We start from the raw sequence: 20,705 nt of genomic DNA, 5'->3' as shown, positions 1-20,705 counted from the left end.
ATAAACTTCCCTCTTAGAACTGCTTTTGCTGCATCCCATAGGTTTTGGATTGTCGTGTTTTCATTGTCATCTGTCTCTAGGTATTTTTTTATTTCCTCTTTGATTTCTTCAGTGATCTCTTGGTTATTTAGTAACGTATTGTTTAGCCTCCATGTGTTTGTGTTTTTTACGTTTTTTTCCCTGTAATTCATTTCTAATCTCATAGCGTTGTGGTCAGAAAAGATGCTTGACATGATTTCAATTTTCTTAAATTTACTGAGGCTTGATTTGTGACCCAAGATATGATCTATCCTGGAGAATGTTCCGTGTGCACTTGAGAAGAACGTGTAATCTGCTGTTTTTGGATGGAATGTCCTATAAATATCAATTAAATCTATCTGGTCTATTGTGTCATTTAAAGCTTCTGTTTCCTTATTAATTTTCATTTTGGATGATCTGACCATTGGTGTAAGTGAGGTGTTAAAGTCCCCCACTATTATTGTGTTACTGTCAATTTCCTCTTTTATAGCTGTTAGCAGTTGCCTTATGTATTGAGGTGCTCCTATGTTGGGTGAATGTATATTTATAATTGTTATATCTTCTTCTTGGATTGATCCCTTGATCATTATGTAGTGTCCTTCCTTGTCTCTTGTAACATTCTTTATTTTAAAGTCTATTTTATCTGATATGAGTATAGCTACTCCAGCTTTCTTTTGATTTCCATTTGCATGGAATATCTTTTTCCATCCCCTCACTTTCAGTCTGTATGTGTCCCTAGGTCTAAAGTGGGTCTCTTGTAGACAGCATATATATGGGTCTTGTTTTTGTATCCATTCAGCAAGCCTGTGTCTTTTGGTTGGGGCATTTAATCCATTCACGTTTAAGATAATTATCGATATGTATGTTCCTATGACCATTTTCTTAATTGTTTTGGGTTTGTTTTTGTAGGTCCTTTTCTTCTCTTGTGTTTCCCGCTTAGAAAAGTTCCTTAGCATTTGTTGTAGAGCTGGTTTGGTGGTGCTGAATTCTCTTAGCTTTTGCTTGTCTGTAAAGCTTTTGATTTCTCCATCAAATCTAAATGAGATCCTTGCTGGGTAGAGTAATCTTGCTTGTAGGTTCTTCCCTTTCATCACTTTAAGTATATCATGCCACTCCCTTCTGGCTTGTAGAGTTTCTGCTGAGAAATCAACTGTTAACCTTATAGGAGTTCCCTTGTATGTTATTTGTCATTTTTCCCTTGCTGCTTTCAATAATTTTTATTTGTCTTTAATTTTTGCCACTTTGATTACTATGTGTCTTGGCGTGTTTCTCCTTGGGTTTATCCTGTATGGGACTCGCTGCGCTTCCTGGACTTGGGTGGCTATTTCCTTTCCCATGTTAGGGAAGTTTTCGAATATAATATCTTCAAATATTTTCTCTGGTCCTTTCTCTCTCTCTTCTCCTTCTCGGACCCCTATAATGCGAACGTTGTTGCGTTTAATGTTGTCCCAGAGGTCTCTTAGGCTGTCTTCATTTCTTTTCATTCTTTTTTCTTTAGTCTGTTCTGCAGCAGTGAATTCCACCATTCTGTCTTCCAAGTCACTTATCCGTTCTTCTGCCTCAGTTATTCTGCTATTGATTCCTTCTAGTGTAGTTTTCATTTCAGTTATTGTATTGGTCATCTCTGTTTGTTTGTTCTTTAATTCTTCTAGGTCTTTGTTAATCATTTCTTGCATCTTCTCAGCAGGCGAATTCTTAACCACTGCGCCACCAAGGAAGTCCCAGAGTGTGTACTTTTAAAAACCTCCCCAAATCCTTCTGGAATGAAATTCCCTTCTCCAAGCAATGGCTTAGGTTTTGCTGAAGGACTCCCACAGTTGTAATGGACTCCCATAAATAAACGCTAAGGTGCTTGCTGAATTACTATATCTAAGCCAACTTAGTGAAGAGAATGCTTACATGTAAGTTTTAGTACAATAAGACTCAAAGCCAAGATATTTTCTTATTAAAAAGTTCCCTCCTGGAAGGGGTTGCTGGGAGGAATCTTTCCAGTTCCAGGTCCCTTTTCAGTTGGGAATACATGAGACAATGGGTTAAGGCACTGCTTCCCAAAGTGTGCCCTGTGGGATATTGATTCTCAGGATATGATCCAGTGCTACCTTAAGAAACAGGAAGAAGAAGAAAGGAAAAAAATTCTGTGTTCACATATGTGGAAATGTGGAATTAACTGAAGTTATTCAGGTTTTTTACTAAAAAACTTCTCAGAGTCTTTAATATGCAAATATATTCTGGCTTTCCCAGAACAGGAGGTAGAATTTAGTTTCCTAAACTCATTTGGCCCCAGAGTCTGGTTTATGGAGGTCCTGATATTCCCCCCACTACCTACTCCCCCAATCCCCAACATCACATTGGAGACCCTCTGTAATGGGAGAGGAATTAATTCCTCAGTTCACTCTCCCAGTGCAGGCTTTGAGAGTTAACTACTTAAATACCCGGTTGATACGCAATGTAGTTAACAATTAGCATAGCACTTCTTGCACAAATCAGAACAGATGTGGTGGCACTGGAGGAAGTATCACTCCTCCAGAGTACTCCCTCTTTTTGCTACATGTTAACTGATATTGCTGGACCTGTGGGAGGGGGAATTGTATCAGAGGAGGGGCTGCAATGGATGGGGCTCAGCACAGTGGCTCTCAACCCACTGGTACCAGGTCTTTTTGATATGACCAATCAGCACAGTCATACCATGTATACCCAGTTTCACTTTAGCCCTGCCCCAGAGGCCAGAGGGCCCTCTCCTGGTCAGCCACATCCAGGGAGATTTAGGAAATTAAGTTTTATAGGAAGAATGTCCTGCAATGAAATGAGGATGTAGGATTCATTTTTCTTTTAACTTTAATTTAGAAGGAAATAAAACAGTTGCCAAGATTCTGTTTCTGAATGGCCATGGCAGGGAGATTTTTAAAATGAAATTGTGAATCTCTCTTCCTAAAAAACAAGCTTCAGAAAAGCAAAATATTGGTTACCGTTAGGCCCTGTCTAACAGGATGAACAGACCCCAAGATGAGCTGTAGAACTCAACATTCTTTGCCAAGTGGGAATATTTTGAATAGTATTAGTGGAGATTCCTGCTTTTGAATTTCTCCAGATTCAGTCCATGTGGCAGATTATTACCTAGCATGTATGTGTTCCTGTTATGTCTCCTAGCCTTGAATCAAACCATTTTGTTTACAATTTGAATAGATTGGACCATACCCTTTGGAACTCATCACCCAGCAGGGTCTCCTTAATATTCAGAAAGGAGAGCAGCACAATCTGTTCCAGAAACTTAGTAAGGTGGATTATGGAGCCGTTTAGGGTGACCATCGATTCAAGTGTGTACTTTAGGATCAAAGAGATAACATCCAAAGAGATAACAATGTCCCAAGTCCAAACTGCCTCACCCTCCTATCTTAAAAAATAGGGTAGGAGGTAGACGCAAGAGGGAGGAGATATGGGGATATATGTATATGTATAGCTGATTCACTTTGTCATAAAGCACAAACTAACACACCATTGTAAAGCAATTATACTCCAATAAAGATGTTAAAAAAAAAAAATAATAGGGGACTTCCCTGGTGGTGCAGCCTGCCAGTACAGGGGACATGGGTCCGATCCTTGGTCTGGGAAGATCCCACGTGCCACAGAGCAACTAAGCCTGTGCACCACAACTACTGAGCCTGCTCTCTAAAGCCTGCGAGCTACAACTACTGAGCCAGCGTGCTGCAACTACTGAAACCTGGGAGCCTAGAGCCCGTGCTCCACAACAAGAGAAGCTACCACAATGAGAAGCCCGTGCACTGCAACAAAGAGTAGCCCCCACTCATCCCAACTAGAGAAAGCCCGTGTGCAGCAATGAAGACCCAACGCAGCCAAAAATAAATAAAATTTTAAAAAATAATAATAGTAATAAGCCAAAGACATAAAGCAGGCAGGAATCTTTCCCCACTTCCTCTCACACCTGCAGTGTCATAGCCAGAGCCCAAAATTATCCCCACAGGGACACTTTTTGCACCTTTCAAAATCTGTTCACTGTGATACTTGGAAGCAACTCCAAGGGATGTGGGAGATGTGGGAAGGATCCCAGCATGAAGAACACCATCTCGAGTTTATTTTTGTGTATGGTGTTAGGGAGTGTTCTAATTTCATACTTTTACATGTACCTGTCCAGTTTTCCCAGCACCACTTATTGAAGAGGCTGTCTTTTCTCCACTGTATATGCTTGCCTACTTTATCAAAGAGAAGGTGACCATATGTGTGTGGGTTTATCTCTGGGCTTTCTATCCTGTTCCATTGATCTGTATTTCTGTTTTTGTGCGAGTAGCATACTGTCTTGATTACTGTAGCTTTGTAGTATAGTCTGAAGTCAGGGAGCCTGATTCCTCCAGCTCCATTTTTCGTTCTCAAGATTGCTTTGGCTATTCGGGGTCTTTTGTGTTTCCCTACAAATTGTGAAATTTTTTGTTCTAGTTCTGTGAAAAATGCCAGTGGTAACTAAATGTAAGGCCAGACACTATCAAACTCTTAGAGGAAAACATAGGCAGAACACTCTATGACATAAATCACAGCAAGATCCTTTTTGACCCACCTCCTAGAGAAATGGAAATAAAAACAAAAATAAACAAATGGGACCTAATGAAACTTAAAAGTTTTTGCACAGCAAAGGAAACCATAAACAAGACCAAAAGACAACCCTCAGAATGGGAGAAAATATTTGCAAATGAAGCAACTGACAAAGGATTAATCTCCAAAATTTACAAGCAGCTCATGCAGCTCAATAACAAAAAAACAAACAACCCAATCCAAAAATGGGCAGAAGACCTAAATAGACATTTCTCCAAAGAAGATATACAGATTGCCAACAAACACATGAAAGAATGCTCAACATCATTAATCATTAGAGAAATGCAAATCAAAACTACAATGAGATATCATCTCACACCGGTCAGAATGGCCATCATCAAAAAATCTAGAAACAGTAAATGCTGGAGAGGGTGTGGAGAAAAGGGAACACTCTTGTACTGTTGGTGGGAATGTAAATTGATACAGCCACTATGGAGAACAGTATGGAGGTTCCTTAAAAAACTACAAATAGAACTACCATACGACCCAGCAATCCCACTACTGGGCATATACCCTGAGAAAACCATAATTCAAAAAGTGTCATGTACCAAAATGTTCATTGCAGCTCTATTTACAATAGCCAGGATATGGAAGCAACCTAAGTGTCCATCATCGGATGAATGGATAAAGAAGATGTGACACATATATACAATGGAATATTACTCAGCCATAAAAAGAAACGAAATTGAGTTATTCGTAGTGAGGTGGATGGAGTTAGAGTTTGTCATACAGAGTGAAGTAAGTCAGAAAGAGAAAAACAAATACAGTATGCTAACACATATATATGGAATCTAAGGGAATAAAAAAAAAAGGTCATGAATAACCTAGTGGCAAGACAGGAATAAAGGCACAGACCTACTAGAGAATGGACTTGAGGATATGGAGAGGGGGAAGGGTAAGCTGTGACAAAGTGAGAGAGTGGCATGGACATATATACATTACCAAACGTAAAATAGATAGCTAGTGGGAAGCAACCGCATAGCACAGGGAGATCAGTTCTGTACTTTGTGACCACCTAGAGGGGGTGGGATAGGGAGTGTGGGAGGGAGGGAGATGCAAGAGGGAAGAGATATGGGGATATATGTATATGTATAACTGATTCACTTTGTTATAAAGCAGAAACTGACACACCATTGTAAAGCAATTATACTCCAATAAAGATGTTTAAAAAAAAAAAAAAAAAAAAACACCATCTCAAAGACCCAAAGTTTGTTCTTGTTCTCTGTGGCTCTAGCCATTAAACATATACAGATGCCAACCTTTTGAGTATACAGTACCTCCTTACCCACCGCTTTAAGGAGTAGTCATTGTGCCTCAGACCTCACTGCCAGAAACTGTCTACATTTTGCCAATGGGTTTGAACTTGGAAAAGCACCTATGCTATGAAGCAAGACTTGCCTGGGGAGAATGAGGAAGAATGTGTCACGGCGCCACACCCACTGAGCACGCAGTAACTGAAGCACTACACCAGTTGATAGAGGTACACATTATGAATTACTAGGGAGAGAAACACGTCATGCAATCATCCTAGCCATTCATTGGTTTAAGGCACAGAGATGGGAGACCACAAAGAGCAGCAGAGCCCCAGCCACTGCGTGTGAATTAGACAGATGTTGCAACAGCAGTCTGGTGAGCAATGGTAACTCATGATTCTGTGTGGCCTTTCCTCTTCAATGCTTCAATTTTGATATGACCAATCAGCACAGTCATACCATGTATACCCAGTTTCACTTTAGCCCTTACACAAGGGCTAAAGCACGTTACACAAGCTTTAGTTAATCTCTCTTGTTGCCCTGTGAGGTGGCAAGGCCCATTATCCTCAATTAGCTAGATATGGAAATAGAGATATAAAGAGGTTAAGTTACCCCTGGGGATTCAATGAATCAACAGCAAAACCAGAGGTGGTACCTGTTTTTCAAATTCTCAGTCTGTTCACTCCAAGATATACTGAAACTTAGCTGAAAAAAATGTTGTTTTCATTATTGTCATATATCATGTTGTTCTAGATCCATCCCTGGCGTTTTGCTTTTCATGTAACCTTGAGCAAATTGTTTGATCTTTCTGCGGTTATCTGCAAAATAGGTGTACACTTGCCCTGCCTATCCTATCACATGAAATGATAATTGTTTAATTCTCTCAAAATATGAAGTTTTTTTAAGCCAATGTTTTACTATTTATTTTAAATTATATTTTATACATAAAATTTCTGACGATTCATGAAAACAAATGACTTCTATATGCATTTTGTTTAATAAAAGTATGATGAGCTTTGAAAGCAGGCACTCACTTGCTTTATCTCTCTCAAACACAGTCACACACAGACACACACACACACACACACACACACACTAATAACCCAGAGGTACATTTTAAAAATGTTTAAATGAAAGAAAATTTAATAGAAGAATGAACCTTACTTAGCACCACAGACACACAATATCTGTTCAGTAAATATTTATTGAATAGATGATGGATGGATTCACTTTGTGGATAATAAACTCAGTGGTTGATGTTTTTCAGTGTGTACTAGCTAGGTTTTCAGAGAAACCAAGAACTAAAGAGCCTGTAATGATAAATGTTATTGATTTCATTCATCAATATCAATCTCTCTGCTTTTATAAGGAACATGAATATAATGCAATGCTATCCTTTGTACGTATTATCCATTGAACTTACTATATCCATTGTTATCCATTGAACTTACTATAATTTGGGGATAAAATTTGAAACTTTGTCTTACAAATAATAAAGATAAAGATGTATATTATGTTAAAATCCTAAATCATGCTGTCTCACTGTGACCCTCAGGGTTTCATCTATTCATTGATTCATTTATTAATATAATTAATTATTGCTTACAATGTGTCAAGCATTGTGCTAAAAAATATGTAAGAAATTTTCTTTCTTTTAAATAGCTTATTCTTTAGTCTCTCAAAAAGTGCAGGTTTATTGAGCTAATGTCTCTATCTGAAGATTCACAGTCATATCAGTATTTAATCCTAAGCTAAGGTCTCTGGGCTACAAAGGTTAAAAAAAAAGCTGGTTTTCAGAGGGAGTGAAGTCAGGAAGAGCTAGTGTATTTGATTTTACCTCGTGATGGGCAGGGGAACAAGACAGCTGTCCTCAGGGAACAGCCTGATCTTCCAAATGGAAAGTGCATTTGTACGAGAACAAGGACAGTCCTGTGGTTCATGATAATTTGAAAGGTAAGGTTTATGTCATTCATAATTTTAATTATCTCTTTAAAAATGTTATTGAGAAGGAAATTTGCTCAAAAATTAGAAGAATAAAAGGACTTACTTTAATAAATTATTACAGATATACTTCTGAGATTCATTTCCTTTCCATATTTTCTTTATTCATTATCTGATTGTTATCTGATTGTTTGCAGGTAATGTTTCCAGATATACTTGTCTCATTTTGTGTGCTTGTCATGGTGACAGATTCTTGCCATGGTGTTTCACAAGGCGACTTATCATTTGCCTGATTAGAAGGCCTGATACTTTTTCTGCAAATGTGACCCTATATCCAAAAAGTTAAGAAAAATATAACTCCTCAAATGAATAACTCCATATTTTAAAAAGTCAGAATTTTCTTCCAAGATTTATCATTCATCTCTTCACTAGGGTAAAGAACAAATTCCTTTCACCTAGAAACACAAAAATACCACCTAGGTTGGGTTCTGACCTGCTTCGAGAAAAACACAAAGAAACACAGTGGAAGTTCTCCAATTCTACCATTATTATAATATTTACAGATGTCACCAAGGCAGCCTACAGAATGCTTTCTGAGCCTAATGATGTCAAATGGAAGTGGCTTCATTACCAAAAAGACTGTGACATTTCTTTCTTTAAAAATACAGTGAGTAGAAAATAGTACTTCTGTAGATAGTGCCAATGAGCAAAAAGCTCCTGAATTTATTATGGAAGTGGGCAAAAATCCTTCTGTAGTGGTGAAAAAGAAAAAAAAGAATAAGAGAAGATGTTGGGAGAAATGTGCCTTCTTGGCTATATCAATGAGTAATGAGATAGAGAGGTAGGTGAGAGAAAGGGGAGCAGCAGGAGGAGGAGAGAAAAGAAGAAATGGAAAGAAGAAGGTGGCAAGTGGAAAGGAAAGAACAAAAGATTAAGAAATAGAGAAGAGAGAATAGTAAGTAGATTAGATGAGATAAGGGAAAAGAAGGATGGAGGTCAAGTGAAAACAAGAAATGAACGAGGCGGGAGAGGGAGAGGGACATGTGTAAGAGGTTATCCTCCTGGGGGTCAGCAAACTACAGCCTGTGGACCAAATCCAGTCCATTGCCTTTTTTATAAATTAAGTTTTATTGGAATACAAGCAGGCCCATTGATGTACACATTGTCTATGGCTGCTTTCATGCTACAATGGCAGGGTTGGGTAATTGTGATGGAGACAGTATGGCCCACACCATAAAATATTTACTATCTAACTCTTATGGAAAAGTTTGCAGTCTAATCCCGTTGTTCTCAAACTTTAGTGTGCATCAGAATTACCTGGAGGGTTTGTTAAAATAAAGATTACTGAACCCCATCCCCAAAGTTTTTTACGAAGTAGATCTCACATTTTCATTTCTAATAAGTTTCCAGGTGACGCTGGTGCTGTTGAGCCAGGCACTGCACTTTGAGAGCTACTGCTGTCATTTTTATGTCATGTCACCCTAATGTTGTACTGAATAAGGACATTCGTGCAGAAAGGGAAAGGAAAATCAAACTTGATCCTCTTTCTAGGTAAACACAGAGGTATAGGTTGATATCATAATTCTTTACAAAGTATCTTATTGAAAATTCTTAAACTGGATCTTTTTATAATGCCAGTTTCATTCTTAAAACGATGAAAACTAAATTTGATTTAGTTAAAAGCTTAGTTAACTGGTGGTTTACTACTAACAATATTTTATAGTTTGGTTTGAATCCACTTCCTGGAATACCGTTGGACTCTGTCAGTGTTACTGGACTGTGTCAATAATGTTGACTGCATCCATCTTACGGGACTACCCTCTTCCCACCTCACTGCCGATGCCTGGCATAAGTGGCTTGAAATTTTGCTTACTACCCACCCCACCTCACTCCCAGACTCTGCTGGAGTCTTGGGGCTCCAATTTCCCTGCGAAATTGCAAGTTCTTCAATAGCTTTCCTCCTGGAGATGGGTATGAATGTTGTCCTGAGTGAGAGATTTTGGGGACTCGTGATACCAAGGACTTTATTCTGCCTCACACTCCATCCCAAGACCCTGAGATCTGGTTTTTCACCTACAAGTGGTGCCATAGTTTGCACATTTATCATCTTCCTCTACATGTATCCTTAAATCTGTGCTCTGGCTGTGAACATGGGCCATCAATTATTAGCTTTAACTTTGCATGCTCCATGCTCGCTGCACAGAAGTTCTGTGAAGGATAGAGAAATGTGACTCTTTTTCCAGCATCCTAGCATTTAGGAATATAAAGACAAACATAATTTTGGAGCCTGAAAGTGCCAGAGACACCTTCAGAGTAGAATGAGTTCAGTTTAGAAGTAGCAGCTCTTCAAAACATGTGATGGATGGTTGGATTCCACCATTGCTCTGAGTAGTTACTTCCTTGTACAAATAACTAAGATGGGCAGAAGATTGAAAATTTCTTTTTTTTTCACAAGAAAGCTACAATACAGTTTAAATCTATTTCATTCTGACTTGTTAGTTCTAGAGGATTTCCAGATTTTGTGACAGGTTGATGTGCATGAGAAAGTATACTGTGGATATCAAAGAAGGATGAATGACATACATGGAATACAGTAGATGCTTGATAAGTCAGTGTTATTGTTGTTGCTCTCTTATTTTAATGGTGTATGGTTCTTGGTTAAAAAGTGATGGTAAAATAAATAACGCAGACAGTTCATATTCTGCATGATGCTGTGTTAACTTAAACTTGTACATACCGCAACCAGTTCCTCTTTTTCATGAACCCATTGTAACAAATTAAATATCAGTTATCAAATCAAAAAAACTGCAAAACGTGGACTGTCTATACTTTTTAAATACCATGGGATCTTATTTCTAAAGAAATTCCTTGATGAATTTTCCTGTAGGATAAGCATATCTGTTGTTAACCATAGCAAAGAATGTTGTGGGTTTAAATTCTTTCAAATTTTTCTTTAATAATTTTCCAATTGTAATTAGTGCCAGAGTAAGTAAAACTGGATGTAATGTGCCACCTCTTCCTAGACCTTCTTCCCGTGACATCTTTTCGCTTCTTTTCCTTTCTTCCTGTTGCGATATGGCTTCTCCTGAGCTGCTGCCATTGTTTTCAGCACTGGCCTAGTCACGCCATCAGCTTGATGAGTGCTATAGAGCAAAGGGGTCATCTGTTTCTATCTGCCTTCCATTCAAACGACCCCCTGCATGTGTTTGAGATGGACTAGGAAGAAGCCAACTTGCAGACCCACACCCTGAGTTAGTGGATCCACGTGGAATCTGTGTAAAAGGGTGACTTACGATTAATGGTGAAATTCCACTGCAGAACTATAAAGGTCTTGCTGTATGCAGTTCACTGTGGCAGAATTTTGTTATAGAGGGGTGATGTGAAATGCTAACAGGTAATTTGCTGCTCTGAGCTTATTCAAGGAATTGCGCCACAGTGAAAACATTGAAGGTTCACTGCAATTTTCACTTGTTTAATATTAGGAGAGACACGGGTCTTTCTGGGTTCAGAAAAAGAAACTTCTTAGAAGGTAGTAGAGAATACTCTGATGGATTTAAGGTCTTTCCAATTTCTTTTGAATTTTCGAAACTTTAATTCATACTGGTATTATCATATGTGTTAGTTTTTCCTACAGCTGCTGTAACAGATTACCACAAACTTTGTGACTTAAAAACAACACCAATTTATTAATTTATGGTTCTGGAGTTCAGAAGCCCAAAATTTAGTCTTAGTGAGTTAAAAATTAAGGTGTTGGCAGGGCTGCATTTCTTCTGGAGGCTCTAGGAGGATCTGTTTTCTGGCTTCTAGAGGTTGCCCACTTTCCTTGGCTTTTGGCTCTTTCCTCAATCTTCAAAGTCAACAGTATAGCATCTTCCAATCTTTCTCTCCATTTCATTTTTTTTTTTCTCTTTACTTTTTTTCTGGCCAACTTTCCTATTACCCCTTCCTTTTTATTTTCAATTTTATTTTTTTATGTAGATCTGCATTTCAGTTATTTAGACTGAATTTCTATTTATTCTTCATTCTACTAATAGTGCATACTTAGCCATGTTGCTCTTACTATTTTTTTCTTCTTTCTTTTTATAATAAAAACATATCTGTACCGACAATCTTTTTAACAGATTCATGAGGAAGTTAAGGTTTTACTCTGCAGTCTTTGGTTTGGAATTACCCTCATTTTTTCTAAACCTGCCGTTTTAATTTAATTTAATTTTTTATTATTTTATTTTATGTTTTTAACATCTTTATTGGAGTATAATTGCTTTACAATGGTGTGTCAGTTTCTGCTTTATAACAAAGTGAATCAGTTATACATATACATATATCCCCATATCTCTTCCCTCTTGCATCTCCCTCCCTCCCACACTCCCTATCCCACCCCTCTAGGTGGTCACAAAGTACAGAACTGATCTCCCTGTGCTATGCGGTTGCTTCCCACTAGCTATCTATTTTACGTTTGGTAGTGTATATATGTCCATGCCACTCTCTCACTTTGTCACAGCTTACCCTTCCCCCTCTCCATATCCTCAAGTCCATTCTCTAGTAGGTCTGTGTCTTTATTCCCGTCTTGCCACTAGGTTCTTCATGACCTTTTTTTTTTTCCCTTAGATTCCATATATATGTGTTAGCATACTGTATTTGTTTTCCTCTTTCTGACTTACTTCACTCTGTATGACAAACTCTAATTCCATCCACCTCACTACGAATAACTCAATTTCGTTTCTTTGTATGGCTGAGTAATATTCCATTGTGTATATGTGCCACATCTTCTTTATCCATTCATCTGTCGATGGACACTTAGGGTGCTTCCATGTCCTGGCTATTGTAAATAGGGCTGCAGTGAATATTGTGGTACATGACTCTTTTTGAATTATGGTTTTCTCAGGGTATATGCCCAGTAGTGGGATTGCTGGGTCGTATGGTAGTTCTATTTTTAGTTTTTTAAGGAACCTCCATACTGTTCTCCATAGTGGCTGTATCAGTTTACATTCTCACCAACAATGAAAGAGGGTTCCCTTTTCTCCACACCCTCTCCAGCATTTACGGTTTGTAGATTTTTTGATGATGGCCGTTCTGACCGGTGTGAGATGATATCTCATTGTCATTTTGATTTGCATTTCTCTAATGATTAATGATGTTGAGCATTCTTTCATGTGTTTGTTGACAATCTGTATATCTTCTTTGGAGAAATGTCTATTTAGGACTTCTGCCCATATTGGGGTTCGGTTGTTTGTTTTTTTGATACTGAGCTGCATGAGCTGCTTGTAAATTTTGGAGATTAATCCTTTGTCAGTTGCTTCATTGGCAAATATTTTCTCCTATTCTGAGGGTTGTCTTTTGGTCTTGTTTATGGTTTCCTTTGCTGTGCAACAGCTTTTAAGTTTCATTAGGTCCTATTTGTTTATTTTTGTTTTTATTTCCATTTCTCTAGGAGGTGGGTCAAAAAGGATTTTGCTCTGATTTATGTCATAGAATGTTCTGCCTATGTTTTCCTCTAAGAGTTTAAGAGTGTCCAGTCTTACATTTAGGTCTCTAATCTATTTTGAGTTTATTTTTGTGTATGGTGTTAGGGACTCTTCTAATTTCATACTTTTACATGTACCTGTCCAGTTTTCCCAGCACCACTTATTGAAGAGGCTGTCTTTTCTCCACTGTATATGCTTGCCTACTTTATCAAAGAGAAGGTGACCATATGTGTGTGGGTTTATCTCTGGGCTTTCTTTCCTGTTCCATTGATCTATATTTCTGTTTTTGTGCAAGTACCATACTGTCTTGATTACTGTAGCTTTGTAGTATAGTCTGAAGTCAGGGAGCCTGATTCCTCCAGCTCCATTTTTCTTTCTCAAGATTGCTTTGGCTATTCGGGATCTTTTGTGTTTCCATACAAATTGTGAAATTTTTTGTTCTAGTTCTGTGAAAAATGCCAGTGGTAGTTTGATAGGGATTGCATTGAATCTGTAGATTGCTTTGGGTAGCAGAGTCATTTTCACAATGTTGATTCTTCCAATCCAAGAACATGGTATATCTCTCCATCTGTTTGTATCATCTTTAATTTCTTTCATCAGTGTCTTTTAATTTTCTGCATACAGCTCTTTTGTCTCCTTAAGTAGGTTTATTCCTAGGTATTTTATTCTTTTTGTTGCAGTGGTAAATGGGAGTGTTTTCTTAATTTCACTTTCAGATTTTTCATCATTAGGATATAGGAATGCAAGAGATTTCTGTGCATTAACTTTGTATCCTGCTTCTTTACCAAATTCATTGATTAGCTCTAGTAGTTTTCTGGTAGCATCTTTAGGATTCTCTATGTATAGTATCATGTCATCTGCAAACAGTGACAACTTTACTCCTTCTTTTCCGATTTGGATTCATTTTATTTCTTTTTCGTCTCTGATTGCTGTGGCTAAAACTTCCAAAACTATGTTGAATAATAGTGGTGATAGTGGGCAACCTTGTCTTGTTCCTGATCTTAGTGGAAATGGTTTCAGTTTTTCACCATTGAGGACGATGTTGGCTGTGGGTTTGTCATATATGGCATTTATTATGTTGAGGTAAGTTCCCTCTATGCCTACTTTCTTGAGGGTTTTTTTATCATAAATGGGTGTTGAATTTTGTTGAAAGCTTTCTCTGCATCTATTGAGATGATCATATGGTTTTTCTCCTTCAATTTGTTAATATGGTATATCACATTGATTGATTTGCGTATATTGAAGAATCCTTGCATTCCTGGGATAAACCCCACTTGATCGTGGTGTATGATCCTTTTAATGTGCTGTTGGATTCTGTTTGCTGGTATTTTGTTGAGGACTTTTGCATCGATGTTCATCAGTGATATTGGCCTGTAGTTTTCTTTTTTTGTGACATCTTTGTCTGGTTTTGGTATCAGGGTGATGGTGGCCTCACAGAATGAGTTTGGGAGTATTCCTCCCTCTGCTATATTTTGGAAGAGTTTGAGAAGGATAGGTGTTAGCCCTTCTCTAAATGTTTGATAGAATTCGCCTGTGAAGCCATCTGGTCCTGGGCTTTTGTGTGTTGGAAGATTTTTAATCACAGTTTCAATTTCAGTGCTTGTGATTGGTCTGTTCATATTTTCTATTTCTTCCTGGTTCAGTGTCTAAAGGTTGTGCATTTCTAAGAATGTGCCCATTTCTTCCAGGTTGTCCATTTTATTGGCATAGAGTTGCTTGTAGTAATCTCTCATGATCCTTTGTATTTCTGCAGTGTCAGTTGTTACTTCTCCCTTTTTATTTCTAATTCTATTGATTTGAGTCTTCTCCCTTTTTTTCTTGATGAGTCTGGCTAATGGTTTATCAATTTTTGTTTATCTTTTCAAAGAACCAGCTTTTAGTTTTATTGATCTTTGCTATAGTTTCCTTCATTTGTTTTTCATTTACTTCTGATCTGATCTTTATGATTCTTTCCTTCTGCTAACTTTGGGGTGTTTTTGTTCTTCTTTCTCTAATTGCTTTAAGTGTAAGGTTAGGTTGTTTGTTTGAGATATTTCTTGTTTCTTAAGGTAGGATTGTATTGCTATCAACTTCCCTCTTAGAACTGCTTTTGCTGCATCCCATAGGTTTTGGCTCGTCGTGTTTTCATTGTCTTTTGTCTCTAGGTATTTTTTTATTTCCTCTTTGATTTCTTCTGTGATCTCTTGGTTATTAAGTAGTGTATTGTTTAGTGTTTGTATTTTTTATAGATTTTTCCCTGTAATTGATATCTAGTCTCATAGCGTTGTTCTCGGAAAAGATACTTGATATGATTTCAGTTTTCTTAAACTTACCAAGGCTTGATTTGTGACCCAAGATATGATCTATCCTGGAGAATGTTCCATGAGCACTTGAGAAGAAAGTGTATTCTGTTGTTTTTGGCTGGAATGTCCTATAAATATCAATTAAGTGCATCTTGTTTAATATATCATTTAAAGCTTGTGTTTCCTTATTTATTTTCATTTTGGATGATCTGTCCCTTGGTGAAAGTGGGGTGTAAAAGTCCCCTACTATGATTGTGTTACTGTTGATTTCCCCTTTTATGGCTGTTAGCATTTGTCTTATGTATTTAGGTGCTCCTATGTTGGGTGCATAAATATTTACAATTGTTATATCTTCTTCTTGGATTGATCCCTTGATCATTATGTAGTATCCTTCTTTGTCTCTTGTAATAGTCTTTGTTTTAAAGTCTATTTTGTCTGATATGAGAATTGCTACTCCAGCTTTCTTTTGATTTCCATTTGCATGGAATATCTTTTTCCATCCCCTCACTTTCGGTCTGTATGTGTCCCTAGGTCTAAAGTGGGTCTCTTGTAGACAACATATATATGGGTCTTGTTTTTGTATCCATTCATCCAGTCTATGTCTTTTGGTTGGAGCATTTAATCCATTTACATTTAAGGTAATTATTGATATGTATATTCCTATTACCATTTTCTTAATTGTTTGGGGTTTGTTATTGTAGGTCTTTTCCTTCTCTTGTGTTTCCTGCCTAGAGAAATTCCTTTAGCATTTGTTGTAAAGGTGGTTTGGTGGTGCTGAATTCTCTTAGCTTTTGCTTGTCTGTAAAGGTTTTAATTTCTCTGTCAAATCTGAATGAGATCCTTGCTGGGTAGAGTAATCTTGGTTGTAGGTTTTTCCCCTTCATCACTTTAAAGATGTCCTGCCACTCTCTTCTGGCTTGCTGAGTTTCTGCTGAAAGATCAGCTGTTAGCCTTATGGGGATTCCGTTTTATGTTATTTGTTGTTTTTCCCTTGCTGCTTTTAATATTTTTTCTTTGTATTTAATTTTTGATAGTTTGATTAATATGTGTCTTGGCGTGTTTCTCCTTGGATTTATCCTGTATGGGACTCTCTGTGCTTCCTGAACTTAACCATTTCCTTTCCCATATTAGGGAAATTTTCAACTATAATCTCTTCAAATATTTTCTCAGTCCCTTTCTTTTTCTCTTCTTCTTCTGGGACCCCTATAATTCAATGTTGGTGTGTTTAATGTTGTCCCAGAGGTCTCTGAGACTGTCCTCAATTCTTTTCATTCTTTTTTCTTTATTCTGCTCTGCAGTAGTTATTTCCACTATTTTATCTTCCAGGTGACTTATCCATTCTTCTGCCTCAGTTATTCTGCTGTTGATCCCGTCTAGAGAATTTGTAATTTCATTTATTGTGTTGTTCATCACTGTTTGTTTGCTCTTTAGTTCTTCTAGGTCCTTGTTAAACGTTTCTTCTATTTTCTCCATTCTATTTCCAAGATTTTGGATCATCTTTACTATCATTATTCTGAATTCTTTTTCAAGTAGACTGCCTATTTCCTCTTCATTTGTTATGTCTGGTGGGTTTTTATCTTGTTCCTTCATCTGCTGTGTGTTTCTCTGTCTTCTCATTTTGCTTAACTTACTGTGTTTGGAGTCTCCTTTTTGCGGCCTGCAGGTTCGTAGTTCCCGTTGTTTTCGGTGTCTGCCCCCAGTGGCTAAGGTTGGTTCAGTGAGTTGTGTAGGCTTCCTGGTAGAGGGGACTAGTGCCTGTGTTCTGGTGGATGAGGCTGGATCTTGTCTTTCTGGTGGGCAGGTCCACGTCTGGTGGTGTGTTTTGGGGTGTCTGTGGCCTTATTATGATTTTAGGCAGCCTGTCTGCTAATGGGTGGTTTTGTGTTCCTGTCTTGCTAGTTGTTTGGCAAAGGGTGTCCAGCACTGTAGGTTGCTGTTCATTGAGTGGAGCTGGGTTTCGGCGTTGAAATGGAGATCTCTGGGAGATTTTCGCCATTTGATATTACGTGGAGCCGGGAGGTCTCTTGTGGATGAGTGTCCTGAACTTGGCTCTCCCACCTCAATGACACAGCCGTGACGCCTGGCTGGAGCACCAAGAGCCTGTCATCCACACAGATCAGAATAAAAGAGAGGAAAAAAAGAAAGAAAGAAAGAAGATAAAGTTATTAAAATAAAAAATAAAAAATTATTTAAAAAAATTTTTTTAAAGTAATAAAAAAAAAAGAAAAAGAGAGCACCCAAATCAAAAAACAAATCCACCAATGATAACAAGTGCTAAAAACTGTACTAAAAAAAACCCAAAAAACATAAAACGGACAGACATTACCCTAGGACAAATGGTAAAAGCAAAGCTATACAGACAAAATCACACCCAGAAACATACACATACACACTCACAGAAAGAGAAAAAGGGAAAAATATACATATCGTTGCTCCCAAAGTCCACCTCCTCAATTTGGGCTGATTCGTTGTCTCTTCAGGTATTCCACAGATGCAGGGTACATCAAGTTGATTGTGGAGATTTAATCCGCTGCGCCTGAGGCTGCTGGGAGAGATTTCCCTTTCTCTTCTTTGTTCGCACAGTTCTGCGGGTTCAGCTTTGGATTTGGCCCCGCCTCTGCGTGTAGGTCGCCTGAGGGCGTCTGTTCTTCGCTCAGACAGGACGGGGTTTAAGGAGCAGCTGATTCGGGGGCTTTGGCTCACTCAGTTCGCGGGGAGGGAGGGGTACGGATGCAGGGCGAGCCTGCGGCGGCAGAGGCCGGCATGACGTTGCACCAGCCTGCGGCGCGCCATGCGTTCTCCCGGGGAAGTTGTCACTGGATCACCGGACCCTGGCAGTGGCGGGCTGCACAGGCTCCCGGGAGGTAAACCTGCCTTTTTTGAAAGTTCATTGTCTCTGTATTCCCCAAAGGGAGGAAGCTAGTGTTTTAGTATTAAACCTAGTTGTGAAAAGATTTGTAATTCACAGCTTGCCTTTCATCTTGACTCATGTGTATGCCATTATCATATTTTACAAAGCAAACGTTAAAGGTTACAAAACCATTAACTGTTACAATACTTGTGGCTTTAATATTGGGGAAAATCTGCATATTAATTCACACCATTATTATTGGTTTTTAAATAGGAAGAAAATGTTGTGTGTACAGGATAATTAATTTATCTAGTATGTTAAATTTTGAGGACACCAAAAATATTTCCTGTATTTGGAAGATTGGCTGCATTTATAATGACTTTGATTACAGAAGAAGACATGTACATTGTGGGAGAAAATAGTTAATATACAGTCAAATGAAAGTAAACAAAGTCATGTGAAATAACCACCAAGGAAAAAAATTCCTCCAGATTTTTTATTTTTATTTTTTAAATTTATTTATTGTTTACTTGGCCATGCCATGCGACATGTAGGATTTTAGTTCCCTGACAAGGGATCGAACCCATGACCCCTGCAGTGGAAGCATGGAGTCTTAACCACTGGACTACCAGGGAAGTCCCACTCCAGATTTTTAAATATACTACATATATTTATATATATTTTTTATAATTATGGCTATTCTGGTCATACTGTTTTCTGATCTACTCTTTTTAATAAGCAATATATTACAAATATTTTCCATATTATTTGACAACATTTTTATTGGCTGCCTTGTGTTTTATTATATGGGTACACTGTGATTTATTTTTAAAACACTCTGGCAAACATTCTTGCAGCTATTTCCTTAGAATAAATCCCAGGAAGAGAAATTTGTGGGGCAACGAGCATTTTAAAGTCTTTTGATACATGGGGGACCCAAACAGTCATAATCCAGAAGATAATTTCACAAAACAGTTACTGCACTCCTTTCCCTTCCCAGGCAAACATCGTAGTGATCTAATTATTGTTTGTTTGTTTGTTTTTAACTTTTAGGTTACCTTGCACCTCGAAACCTTCCTAGTACTGGCTTCTTCCCATTGCTGCAAACCCTACTCTGTGACACAGACTCTAAATGCAAAGACACACCCTATGGGCCACAAGATCTGCTTCGTAGGAAAGGAATTGATGATGCACAATTTAAAGACAGGTAGGGACACTTCCAAGTGTGTTCAGTTGCTTTGAGAGATCAGATCTTGTTTCCTTATGAGATATCCAGGAAGCCATCCTAGGTTAGGTATACAACTTTATTTTCTATATCTACAAATGTGATGATCTAAATATGAATGAATGAGGTGGGTACAAACTGGAATTACCATTTTTATGTGGGATTAAGCATAATCTACTTTGATGAATTACTCAAATTTTGCCTTTTAAAACTACTTACGGTTACCGGAGGATGGGGGTGGGGATAAATTGGGAAATTGGGACTGACATATACACACTACTATACACATAAAATAGATAACTAATAAGGACCTACTGTATAGCACAGGGAACCCTACTCAATACTCTGTGATGGCCTATAGGGGAAAAGAATCTTAAAAGAAAAAAAAAATAAGGGTGGATATACGTGTATGTATAACTGATTCACTTTGCTGTACACCTGAAACTAACACAACATTGTAAATCAACTATACTCCAATAAAAATCAAAAAAAACCAAAAAACCTGGGTAGGCAAGGCAGTCCTTCTTAACTTCCCTCAGAGGTTCTCTGTCCTACCTCAAATTGTCAGTGACATTGCCCTAAGACACGATCACAAGCGTAAGATATAGGGCGATGTCAGGGGTATTATCTCCTGGAAGAATAACATATTTATCTAGCTCTATGTGGAACTTCTAGATATAACAGAAACCAGGAAATGCAAATAAGTAAATTAAGGGTCTAGAAATCAAAGTAATAAAGTTGAAAGTATTCTTAATTAAACAGCAGTCTTTAAATGAGGTTAATGTGCATGGTGTGAGAAGAAACTGAAGAATAAAGATAGGGAATCTAGACCATTTACAACCTCAGTTTTCCATCCTGAGATTTTAAACCTAAAGAGACACCCAAGAGCCCAACTGTCTGTAGAACTGAGAAAAACATTGTAATCTGAATTGACCATCCTGGTAGAGATTTTTTTAAGTGTCTCTCAAGAAAAGATTATATTTATCTATAATCAGAGATATTTGGTTCCAAAATTTTAATTTAAATTCCTTGACATGTAGCACCATTTCTCCTTTAATATTATCATCG

The 20,705-nt window shown here is 37.8% G+C and overlaps 1 protein-coding gene across 1 annotated transcript in view; it reads left to right on the top strand.

Moving 5' to 3' along the window:
* ABCA12 (ATP binding cassette subfamily A member 12) overlaps positions 1-20,705 on the top strand; it is a 190,507-nt gene that overhangs the window by 49,211 nt on the left and 120,591 nt on the right. Inside the window, exon 3 of the mRNA XM_061204760.1 lies at positions 19,466-19,619. Within this exon, the coding sequence (XP_061060743.1) occupies positions 19,466-19,619 (154 nt within the window). The remainder of the gene's footprint in view (positions 1-19,465; positions 19,620-20,705) is intronic.

The sequence above is a fragment of the Eubalaena glacialis genome, chromosome 1 (assembly GCF_028564815.1).
Source record: "Eubalaena glacialis isolate mEubGla1 chromosome 1, mEubGla1.1.hap2.+ XY, whole genome shotgun sequence".
NCBI lineage: Eukaryota > Metazoa > Chordata > Mammalia > Artiodactyla > Balaenidae > Eubalaena > Eubalaena glacialis.
The sequence above is the reverse complement of the archived record's forward strand: the minus strand, read 5'-3'. Positions and strand labels throughout refer to the sequence as shown.